This window comes from Manis pentadactyla, chromosome 7 (genome assembly GCF_030020395.1).
Source record: "Manis pentadactyla isolate mManPen7 chromosome 7, mManPen7.hap1, whole genome shotgun sequence".
NCBI lineage: Eukaryota > Metazoa > Chordata > Mammalia > Pholidota > Manidae > Manis > Manis pentadactyla.
The window spans coordinates 135,872,038-135,884,724 of NC_080025.1; the positions used below are offsets into that span (position 1 = coordinate 135,872,038).

A 12,687-nucleotide genomic window follows, 5' to 3' on the forward strand; every position below is an offset into this window, starting at 1 on the left:
TACATGTTAGCTAAAATTACGTGTGAAATTGCATTAAACTTGCAACTTTTATTACTTGGAGTAGAAGCCCATAAAAATGCATGAGCTTTCATGCGAGTCTTGTAAGAACTGTCACAAGAGGAGTGTCACTGCCCAGCACACATCCTCCTCGTTAGCAGTGCCTTTCCTGGGCCTACATCTCAGCTGACATTCATGTTCAGCCTTTCCTGATGGAAAAACTATTCAGCAATACTTTAGATTTCTCAAAAGAGTATTAGGGACACAAATATTTCAGTCCTACTACAAATTTAAGAACTTTAGAATTAGCAAGTTATTTTACATATTATCACATTAGCAATGAACAGACTTTTAAAATGACTATTAAACATACTGTTAAGTGGTTTTCGAGATTCTTCATTCTCCACCCCCTCTATTCCTGATCTCTCGTCTATCTTCATTTTTGCCTTTTTTGTCCTTCTCTTATCCTCTTCATTTTCACTATCTACTGTATAAAGACTTTGATCTGCGAAGGGTTGTCTCTCATCTCTGCATATAGAGGGAAAAATAAGTCACAAAAAGTGCAACTATATAGTCAAATAGCATACCCCGCCTCCTTAATTTAGAAAAAATGGAGGATTAAGGCACTTTCCCCATATTTTAGTTAGGCATGCAATAGTATGGACTTGAGATTAAATTAACAGGGAATCCTGAAAACAAATCTGTTTGATATTCTGATCTACTTCACATACTTAATTATCCTTCCATTTGTCAGCAGTAATCGTAGATCATTATCTTTTGCTCTCCATTCAGGAACTGTGGACGATGGCTGGAGATGTTTGTTGAATTTTCCATTCAGTTTAGAGCTCAAGATGTCCTTAAAGTATAAAAACAGAACTTATTTGACCTCCACCCTCAAATGCACCTACTGAGATAAAGGAATACAGTTTACCACTACTTTTCCCATGGCCCTTCAGCCCAAACTGCTGGGCAGCCAGCTGCCTGGGTTAAGTACAAGGGTATGCAGTGGTGTGGCACTAAAACTACATGCTTCCTAAAACCGAAGCAGGAATAGGGCTCATCTTTCTGTATGGCCATTAACAATAAAACACATTCCATAAAGCAGGATGTAAGATCTACATAAAGTGAATTCAAAAACATTCCACTTTTGCAGAAAGCGGCAAAATTGCAGAAGCACTGCCTTAAGGTATTTTAATTATCTTTCCCTTGCCCCTTTCTATTGAAGGACTAGTTGCTGGGTCCTCACCAGTCATCTTACCCTTGACCAAATTTCCCACAGGAAAGGCAATTTCCCACTGAAGGCAATTTACAGGTCACCACACTGCTATCACTAGGAACAGTGGCCACTGTGTGACATGCGACCACAACAGTAGCTGGTTTTCAATACACAGAGAATGTTTCCTTTTTGGTGATATTTTTCTTTAATAATATGACCTTTCATAATAAGCTTAATATTCTCCCAGATGGCTATAGGTTAAAGAGGTTTAGGACAACAAAAGCTTAAAATAGAATAAATACAATTATATACAATTTAAAATATTTAAGAAAGTCATAATTTCTATATAACTTCTTTAAACACTTTAATTCAGAGATACCTTTATCTTACCCATTGTAAATTATTGCCTATCCTCTCTCTACTTAAGATGTAAAATTATGGGCAATATGGACCTCACCACAAACTCATTACTATGTTTGACAAGGCCCCACAATGACCTCATTACTGCCCCAAGCCTTCTCCTCTTTGTCCATAAGGCCAGCATTTCTTAAAGGTTAATGTGTTTTCTAATGGTCTCTAACTCGAACAGTCACCCATGCTGACGCTATTAGGTGAGGGATAGGCTTTCTGTACTTGGTCTTCCCTCTGCCTGCAATACTTTTCCTCAAACCTGTGCATCCATCTGATTTCTTCCATTTTTTGTCAGTTCAAATGCCACCACCTGAGAGGCTCTCTGACCACCCTCGCTGAAATAGCCTGCCACCCCTGCCCTTTTATTCTCTTGATTTATTATTTTGGTTTCCTTAATACTTGTTACCTGAAATCACACTATTCAAGGATGTGCCCCTGCCTCCCATTCTTCCAACCTGAGCTAGGATGGAGGCTACAAGAAGGCAAGGCCTTAAGTTTTGCTTACTCTGGTATCTTCTCCAGAGTTTAGAAGAACATATGGCACTTGGTAAACACTCAAAGAACATGTCAGCAAATCAGAGAGATCTATTCATTCTACCTCTACACTGATTCCTAGAAAGCTCAAGTACATTCCCTGTCACAGGCACATGTACCACTGACCTCTACAATGCTAAGCAAAGATTAAGTAACTCAGATTGTTCTCTTTTTATTATCCTTTTAAAGAACTCTCAGGAACAACGAAGTATGTTTGTAATCCTGAAACACAATACTTGCCTCTTCCCGTGGACACATCTCTAATCTTCTGAGGACCTCCCTTGTGTGGAGCTCTAGGATGTCTAGGTTAGAGGGAGTTCGAACATTATGATCCCGAAGTTTCCTCATCTTTCGTCGGGAATGGTACAGGGAAGTCACTTCATTTGAGGATCGTGAAACTGGACACACAGTAGAGATTCCCTGAGATTTAACTGGTTTGCCATTTTCCTCCTTTAAGAATTAAATTCAGAGTATTTTTATGACAAGGCCACATACATACCTGACTATATAATCATCCATAAAAATATTTTAGAAAACAAAAACCAGTTTAATCACATTAACAAAAAAGACCAAATCGTAAGACTCAAACAGCTTTGCTGAGACCTTCAGGGCCTTCTCTCTGCCAATTAATAGACTGTGAACATTATTTCCTTATTTTCAGTAGCCTTGTAAAGGCTGGGTGGTAGCCCACGTACAGCTATATCACAATGTGCCAACCTAATACTGGCAACTATTTAGGCTGCTTTCAGTTCTTTGCTATGATGAACATTCTCTCACATATTTATTTACACAAATCAGTAATTGCTTTTTGAACCAAAGTCACACATCTGTGTAGTTTTAAAAATTAGAACTCCATAAGCATATCATGAAAAGCAATAGTCTACTCTTCCCCATCCTTGATTCCCATTCTCCAGAGACAACCACTTGCAAGCTTTACAGTAGTGACATATACATAAAAAGTGTGGTAACACATACATAATTTAACGTTAATCATATTTTAGTGTATAGTTTGATGGCACTAAGTACACTTCACATTTTTCCAACCATTACCACTATCCATCTCCAAAACTTTTTAATCTTTCCAAATTAAACGCTTTCCCCATTAAACAATAACTTCTCATTCCTCCTTACCCCCAGCCCCTGGCAACCACCATTCTACTTTCTCTATGAAGCTGATTACTCTAGAAACTTCACATAATGAATATACCACAATTTGTTTTCCATTCTTCTGTTGATGGATATTTGGGTTACATGCAGATTTGGCCACTGTGAATAAAACTGTTATAAACAACCTTGTATGTCTTTCTGTAGTAAATATATTTCCATTTTTCTTGGATAAATACCTGGGAGTAGTTGAGTCATGTGGTAAATGCATTTTTGACCTTATGAGAATCTGCCAGTAATGTAAAGGAGTTGTAGTGGTTCCATATCCTTGCCAAAAGTTGGTATTTTTAGTCTTTTAAATGTTTGTTATTCTAGAGAGTATGAAATATTATTTCACTGTAGTGTTAAGTTGCATTTTCCTGAAGACTAACAATGTTAAGCACCTTTTCTGTGCATGGCTATTTATTTTCTCTTGTGAGGTATCTGAAGTTTTTGCCCATTTAAAAAACTATGTTTTTGGACACAAGTTCTTTACCAGCTGGCATGCATACATTCATTTGTATATTAAAATTTTATTGGCTTTTATCAAAGGGCTTTTACCAACTAAGCTGCTCTAATATTTATAGTTAAATGGGTCTCCTTGCCCCACTCCACTAATATAACCCCTCTTTTCCAACCCAGCCTCACCTAGCTCTACTCACCTTATACTTTCTCTCTTCCTCTAATTACTTGGGCATACTCACCTCTGCAGAGTGAGAATCAGTAGGATCTGAAAGTTCTGCTTATTTTGCATTTGTTTTTGGAGTATCCTGAAGAACCTGAAGTAACCTGGTAACTGCTTCCACATTATTTCATTATGGGACAATATGCTAAATTCCTCTGTAGTTGTTTAGAAGCCTGAAAATCTGAAGTTCCTTCCAAGATGCAGTTTATTCTATTCCCTCTAAGAGTATAAGGGTTTTTAAATGTTTGTAGTGTGTAGACCCATTTGTTTCTCAAGGGAGATAGTTTACCAAGCATTTAGATGATAGGTTGTTTCTAGTCTTACCTCTATTGCTCGAATTACTTTAGAAAGTTCTTTAATAAGATGTCCAGGTCTAACATTGTCTGGAATTTCAAAGGCATGTTCAGATACAAGCTGTATTTGGATTAACAAAGATAAGACAACCAAAGTTATTTATACTTTAATATGTAAAAACTAATTTATGAAATCAAATTTTGGGTTATCTGGATTTTACAGACATAGTCAAATACTAATAAGCCAGATCTTGAGTTCATATAGTTGGTATAATACCTAAGGAGATCCTTATGACGTAAAATCCTCCTACCTTGAGTTAAAGATGACCTGGTCTTACATGAATTTTGCTTTATATTGAGTCCTAACTTTGTACTCTACACCTCAAAGCCTACTGTAACTCTAATTACTACTATGATTAGTAGTAACTAAGCCAGCTTAACATTTAATTCATAATACATGAGGGGGAATGGAACATAGGCACTATAATAATCTCAGTTTTTCAGAGGATATCTGATTTTAATAAATATTTATGAACTTTTTCTTTTAATAATCAAAAGCAAACTAGGAAAAAGGAATCAGTAGGAAAGAGGAATTGATTGGTGAATTACCATACTGATTGAACTGCAAACTACTATCATTATTATGTCTATTTCCAAATATTAATCTCTATATCTGAGAACATTTGATTTTTTATATGTACTCAACATACTAGATTTCACTTTTCCTTTACATCTTCTCCCTGATTTTAGCATAACTTGTTAAAACATGTTAATACAACAGCAACATTAAGTGCTAACTATATGCCAAGCACAAGGTACTGTTAAGTACTTAATGAATGTTAACTCACTGATCCTTTCAACAACACAATACATAACACAACCACAGAGATACTACTACTATTCTCCCTTGATGACTTAGGAAGTGGAAGCACAGAGGTGGTCTGGCTTAGCAGCACAGCTGCAATCTGCTTCCAGACTTCTGACTCCAGAGTCCATGCTCTTAACCACTATGCTGAGCTGCCTCTTATGTTAAGCAAGGTTAACAGTTCAACACAAACATCATGTTTTTTAAAGTACACTTCAAATGTAATGATTTAACAGTATTATTGATGAATTTTACTGTGTATCAAAATCACCTGCAAAGTTTGTTAAAAACAGTTTCAGAGCCTAACCCAGATCTATTAAATCAGAATTTCTCAGGGAGGATCCAGGGAGTTTATTTTTAAAAGGCTCTAAAGACAACTCTGATAAGCACACAAGTTTAAGAACAACTTATCTAAAGCCTTAGCAGGAAATGAATTACAGTTTTTGCGACATATTGTTAATTTTACAAATCTTATTATACGGTTTTGTGATCTGGTTACACCTTTGTCATCAGACTTTGGTGTCTCTGACGTTGGAAGGTGCGATTCTGATTTGCCTGAATGCTTCACACAGAGCTTTGCTCTAGTGGCTATGTAGCAATGATAATCAAATGAAAGGAGTATACAATTATAGCCGGTATCCTATTAATTACTATCTCCTGCTATCTTAAGGGCAGGATTTTTACCTCAAGTGGACATTTAAAAAATTAGTATGGAAATGTACTTTCATCAGCTTACATATTTATCACTTATTAAAGTGTTGTGTGTAAAGTTCCAGGGGGAAATTAAGATGAAATAATCCCTGTTCTTCAAGAGCTCATAAATCCATGAAAGCCATGTGGATACCTCACTTTACAGATAGTACTTCTAAGTCCACTAGCACAAGAAATATGCTATGGAGGCATAAGGAGAGAACACACTAATTCCAAATAGACATCTGGGATGACCTTTTGGAGGTGGTGGGATTCAAGTGCAAACGAAGAGACCACATTTTAGTGAAAATGGAAAGCTCCTGCTTGAACCTTGACCTCCTTTTTCCTTCCTTTTTACATGAAGTCTAGCAGAGGGATAATGAAAGCATAGGCTTTGTGATTACAGAGATCTAGCTTTAAGTCCTAGCTCTACCAGTTATCTTGGGAAAATTACTTAAAATTTGAACCTCAGCATCCCCCTATGTAAAATGAGAATAACAACAGCACCCCAACATCATATAATTACTTTGAAGATTAAGTGCAATTATAGATAGAAAGACTAAGCACAGTGGTTAGCAAATTATGAGAGCTCAAAGTTATTTATTATTACATGTATATGTTCATTTCTTAGTCCATCCATCTGCTTGACAGACTTGAATTACCCTATTTTCCAGATTAAAGATTAAAGAAATACCCAGGCACTTTATTCTCATAAATACAAACATAAACCAGTACACTTGCATCTACTGTATAATAAAGTACAGATCGTAACTGAAGCTGGGCCTCCATTCCTCTACCACCGCCACTCACAGGTGCTGCCAAAACAGGGGACGGCTCTGTTTTCTTAAGCTTGCCATATAAAAAATAACAACTAGTTCATCAAAGAAAACTACTTACTTCTTTTTTCATCCATAATTTTAAAGCAGTATGCAGTGCTTTCACTCCCTGTACTAGGTAAGTTTGAGGCTGGAAGCCATCTTCTCTCAATTCTGTGGGAATGGAAGTCAGGGGGAAGGAGTTAAAATGCCCCAAAAATAAAAGGACTACCTTTAGATTTTGAGTAACTGCCAAATATCAATCTCTATAACTTCCAAATTAATAGAAAGGAATAAAAGGGAAATAAGAAACAATCAATTGAAAGGCAAGAAAGAAAAAGAAACAGAATTACATTAAATGCAGTTGTACTAAAGGCTCTAGTTAAGAGAGCTCATAAATACAATGCTAGTAAAAGGTCACAGAAGAATGTCAGTATGAATCTATTCACATGAAGTCTAAAAATTGACAAAATTAAACTATTTCAGTTGTGACACATGTAATAAAACTGAAGAAAAATTATCACAAAAATCAGGATAGTGGCTCTCTCTAGAAGGGAAGAAAGAGGGTGCAATGGGAAAAATAACTGTGCATTTCTCAGGTACTGGCAAGGCTTTTTGCTTACCTTGGGGACAGGTGACCTGAGTAGTGGTCTTATAATTCCTTAAACTGTACAAGAGTGTATGTGTATGCTGTGCGTTCTCTATACCATCAACTATGTGCATGATCTCTCATTATTATACAGGTAAACACACATATACACACACAAATGTCTCTTCTGGGTTTTAAAACAAATTGCTTAGCTAAAACTCATGCAAAATATATTACATGTGGTCTAAAATTTAGGTAAGTTGAAGCAAAGATTTCACTTCTGCCCAGTGGCTAATTTACTTTCATAAATCCAAAATTGGTTCACTATTTTATTATTACTGACACTAACATAGTTAAGAGTTTCATACAATCCACTCTCATTCAACCTATAACATAAACCCTGTAATAGTATGAGAGCTGACATATAACAGGCCACAATGAACAGTTAAAATGTCAGGGATGAAAGTACATAATGTGTGATAAGAGGACCACCATTCCTGCTTCTAGGGTGAACATCTAGGATGATGTCCAATTGGTATAATGGTTATTTGGCTCTATCCTTAGTGGGGTTGGATTGACTCACTAATATTGCCAGATATCATTTACTGATATTGCTAATGAAATGAAGACATTTTAGAACTTGATCTGAAAATATCCTTTTACAGTAATCTTTTTTAAAACTGTTTAATGTATAGGGTCATGTTTTCAATCAGACTTGGTATTTCTGAACTCTCAATGGCCTAAAACAAAGGCTAAATCATTAATCTGAATTCTAGGCCACATTCAACTTGCTGCAGCTGACAGAAAGATTTTGTATTTCTGATAAGTTCTTAATTTGTTTAAAAAAGTTGATTACTGAACCTCTGTTAGACATTAGGGAAAAAGGATCATTCCAGGTGTGTGTGCGTGTGTGTGCGTGTGTGTGCGAGAGAGAGACAGAGAGGGAGAGAGAAGAACTTTCTAAATCTTGAATTGCCAATCTCTTATCTGGAGGGGTCAGTAATTGGGTTTTATTTATGTAAAAGAAGGACATTTACAAGTGTTTTTATAAATAAGTATAAGAGTTCTGATTTTTCTAGGTTTCCACTTAAAAAGGAAACTATGAACTTGAACTTTACTATCCATGTTTTTACTACAAACTGTATGGCAACCATTATGGACCACTGTGACATTTCTGCAGCCTAGAAAAATACCTGCAAGTGCTGAATGAGCCAGGGATTCAGGATAAGGATGCATTTCTTCAGCAGAGACTGGTGCGTGCAGGAAGCACCTGTTCTTCCTCACCCACAGGATCCTACCTCCATCATATACACCTATACCACCATCAAGGCATCTACTGCTACACTGTGCTGTAAGGTGTGGGATGGGTTCTAATTGTTATTTCCTTCCAAAGACAGTGACTATTTTTTTTTTTTAAAGAAACCATAAATGAGTTTTATTATTTAATTCTGTACATGCTACTCTGGGAAGTAAGCTATTGGTTGTCTCTTTTCATTTTACTTTTTCTTCTTGTGTAACTTTTAAATGGGAAAACAAAACAATGGTTTAGAATAGTTTACTGTTTAACCTGTTTATATTTGTTTTTCTGGGAGTTAATTATAATAGCAGCATTATTTTAAAACTGACTAGAAAAGTTAGACAACACAAAAACCAGATGGAACATATCCTCATGAGCACAAGAGCATGAATAGCAACAGGGAGACAAAAGTAAAAGTGGCATTCGGTCTCCAACTTGACCACTCGAAGATTATTAAACCAAAAGTTAAAATATCAAAATCTGAAATTCCACATAAAAAGGGTAGCTTTCAAGTTTAACTAGGGCGATATTTAAAATACAAAACAAAACATTTTTCTTCAACTATAGATTCACAGCTGACATTCAGTTAGTTTGTGCTGACAGTGCCTTGTACTGGCCAGGGTAATAGTCGTAATGGTCATGGCGCAGGCACAACCTGATTCTTTCAGAATATGAAAACTATTTCCTTGATTTTTTAAAAACAAATGCCTGGGAACATATAGTAACAGTCTCCTGCCTTAAACTGCATTTTTGTGAGTGAGCCACTTTTATGTGCCTGACAATGTGTACAGGCTACTAAAGTCTCATGTGAAATGAACATTTTTCAATACTACCTTGCTATTTGGCTGCAGCTCTTCATATATCTGATTTTTAAGCCTATGGATTAGAGACTCCAATTTGCTAAAATGTTTCTTGGCAGGGGGAAATCATGCATTTTAAAAAACCAAATAGGGGCAGGAGCCACACCATAATAAAAAAGGGCTCTTTCGATCAGTGGCTTTTAGTTTACAAATATCATGCATCATATCAGACAACAAAATGTCCCGATTAGTAATTACCTTTCAGGGTTTCCAGCAGGTTTTTGGCTACAAACCAACATATGGCTTCAAAGAAAGGGAATTTGAAAAGATCTGGTGTTTTTAGCCTTTTTTCCATCTCGTAACACCTAAATAAATAAAATTTGAAGAAATATTAGCATTTCAAAGTTAAATGGAGGCAACTAACTTAAATAAAATAAAATAAGAAGGGCATGATATATAAGACCAGTCAAGTACTATATATTACTTAACAACACCTCATTTGGATAAGACTTAACAGAGATCTTAACAAATCTGACAGTATACATTGGCCTTCAAAAAGATTATACCTTGGCATTTGTATCCTACTTTTAACAGAAGGAATTTTAGTGGATCCATGATAATAAATAAAACGAGATGTTTGGAAAACAGCCCCATATATTGGACAACACTACAATACCCTCTTCAGGAGTTTTCTTTAGGCTCTACTAAGCAATCAAGCTCAAGGTCACACTTGGCACTGGTCAAGGTGAGAAGACAGGAACCACAGCTTGTCACAGGGTTAGTCTTCTGTAGGAGTTCTTATAGTAGACCACAGAGCCAGGAGCCATCTCTCCCTCAGGGACACCTCAGGTATAAAGAGTCACACTTGGCAAGTGTGGGAACTGCCCTGGCTTAAAGCTTCATGTACTGTAACAGCCAGTATTTCTTGTAATAACTCCAAAGACCCATAGCTTCCAAGGTGCCCTATAGGTATACCAAGTTACAAGAGTCACTATATTCAGGAAAGCCCAAAGATTTGACTTCTTATTAGGTATTTCTAGCTCTACCAGTTCTGAACAGTCTATCAGGAATCATTTCACCATAAGCAATGGTTCCTAGTAACATTCTACTCGCATTAGCCCACCAGGGGAACAGAGTTACCCAAAGGTCAAATTCTCACACAGAAGGGGAAATAGCTGTTAATCCTGTATTCACAGCAAAATTAACGCAGGCATTAGCACAGCAATTCTAATTTAGGGGTTGCTTTTTTTCCAGCACCATACGTTACACTTGAGTATGACTGGATTTAATTCATTTCCTTCATTGTAAAAATATCCGAAGAGCCCATACATTTTCATAGTTTTGAGATGTGGGGAGATACTTAATCTCAAACTGAATAAATTTTTCTTTTTGTGTGAGATCTGAAATGCATTGAGTTATCTTCCTGACAAAATTTTAAGGTAATACTTTCGTTAAAAGTTCCTATTCCCAATTAATTTCTCAGAGCCTATCTCCGTGAGACCTCAAGTAAAATATGTTGTTGAATTTATTTTTTTGAACCTTGTAAGCAATGTCCTATTTAAGAAAGGACAAAATATCCTATAAATACTAATGACACAAACCTGAGCTGCATGCCAATGTTAAGGTTGTGCAGAAAGTTTCCCCCAAAAGCCATACAGTCCTGAGAAGTGAGTACAGCATGGATCCACCCTGAAATGGTTCAAAGTATATAAATCAGTGATTTTTTCAAAAGGAACATGTGATATTTACCTGCAAAATAAGAAACTCAAAATAACATATCAGTTTACTTCATACTCCAGTGCTAAAAAGTTAATAATGTCTGTTACCATCTGTAGATTCACTCATTCCAGTGTTATTTTATGGCTCTTACATGCCAGGCTCTGTGCTGAGCTTGAGGGAACAAGTGCACTGATCCAGGTGGAGGAACACGGCACAGGACAGGTGAAGGTTTCTGTGGCTGTTGCTGTTTTTATTTTTCATTTTTAAAAACACAATCCACCACTCCTAGGAATTTACCTTAAGAATGTAGCAGCCCAGTTTGAAAAAGACAGATGCACCCCTATGTTTATTGCAACACTATTTACAATAGCCAAGAAATGGAAGCAACCTAAGTGTCCATCAGTAGATGAATGGATAAAGATGTGGTACATATACACAATGGAATATTATTCAGCCATAAGAAGAAAACAAATCCTACCATTTGCAACAACATGGATGGAGCTAGAGGGTATTACGCTCAGTGAAATAAGCCAGGCGGAGAAAGACAAGTACCAAACGATTTCACTCATATGTGGAGGATAAGAACAAAGAAAAACTGAAGGAACAAAACAGCAGCAGAATCACAGAACCCAAGAATGGACTAATGGTTACCAAAGGGAAAGGGACTGGGGAGGATGGGTGGGAAGGGAGGGATGGCGGGGGGGCGGGGAAGAAAGGGTGCATTATGATTAGTATGTATTATGGGGGGAGAGGGGCATGGGGAGGGCTGTGCAACACAGAGAAGACAAGTAGTGATTCTACAGCATCTTACTACACTGATGGACAGTGACTGTAATGGGGTTTGTGGGGGGGACTTGGTGATGGGGGGAGTCTTGTAATAATAATGTTCCTCATGTAATTGTAGATTAATGATACCAAAATAAAAACAAAGACAAAAACAAACAAACAAAAAACATACCCATCAACTCCTAACTGTCCCAGGACAACAGTCCAGATTCTTACAGTAAGTTTGGCCTTTGACAGCAACATAGCTAATCAATTAAAATTGCAGGAACTTTATCAAGATTAAAAAATGTTGTGCAAAGGACATTATCAAGAAAGTGACAAGACAGAATGGAAGAAAATATTTGCAAAATGATACATCTGATAAGGGTCTAGTATACCGAATATATAAAGAATGCTTATGACTCAACAATAAAAAGACAAACAACCCAACTTAAAAAGGCACAAAGGATTTGAATAGACATTTCTCCAAAGAAGAAACACAAATGGCCAATAAGCACAAGAAAAATTCTCTGTATCATGACTCATCAAAGGAATGCAAACTAAACCACAATTAGATTCCACTACTGCACACCACTAGAATGGCAAAAAATAAAAAAGAGAATTATAGTTTTGGTGAAAATTTAGAGAAATTGGAACATATTTACATTGCTGGTGGGAATGCGCAATGGTGCAGCCATTTGGAAAACAGTTTGTTCCCCAACAAGTTAAATATCACTAAACTGTATGACTTAGCAATTCTTCTATGAGGAATATAACTGTGGATAGAGTGAAGGTTCCTGTGGCCAGGATTCTCACCTGGCCCTGGGTGGCTAGCTCACTACACAAGTGTGGGTAATATGTTGTTACT

General features: G+C 36.6%; 1 protein-coding gene across 2 annotated transcripts in view; it reads right to left on the minus strand.

The window, feature by feature from the left end:
* KDM7A (lysine demethylase 7A) overlaps positions 1 to 12,687 on the minus strand; it is a 98,523-nt gene that overhangs the window by 12,518 nt on the left and 73,318 nt on the right. For both annotated transcript variants that reach the window (XM_036926090.2, XM_036926089.2), the window contains exons 8-14: positions 10,937 to 11,024; positions 9,594 to 9,700; positions 6,732 to 6,823; positions 4,311 to 4,400; positions 2,399 to 2,608; positions 729 to 853; positions 371 to 525 (exon numbers count right to left, since the gene is read on the minus strand). In XM_036926090.2, coding sequence (XP_036781985.1) covers positions 371 to 525; positions 729 to 853; positions 2,399 to 2,608; positions 4,311 to 4,400; positions 6,732 to 6,823; positions 9,594 to 9,700; positions 10,937 to 11,024 — 867 coding nt within the window. The remainder of the gene's footprint in view (positions 1 to 370; positions 526 to 728; positions 854 to 2,398; positions 2,609 to 4,310; positions 4,401 to 6,731; positions 6,824 to 9,593; positions 9,701 to 10,936; positions 11,025 to 12,687) is intronic.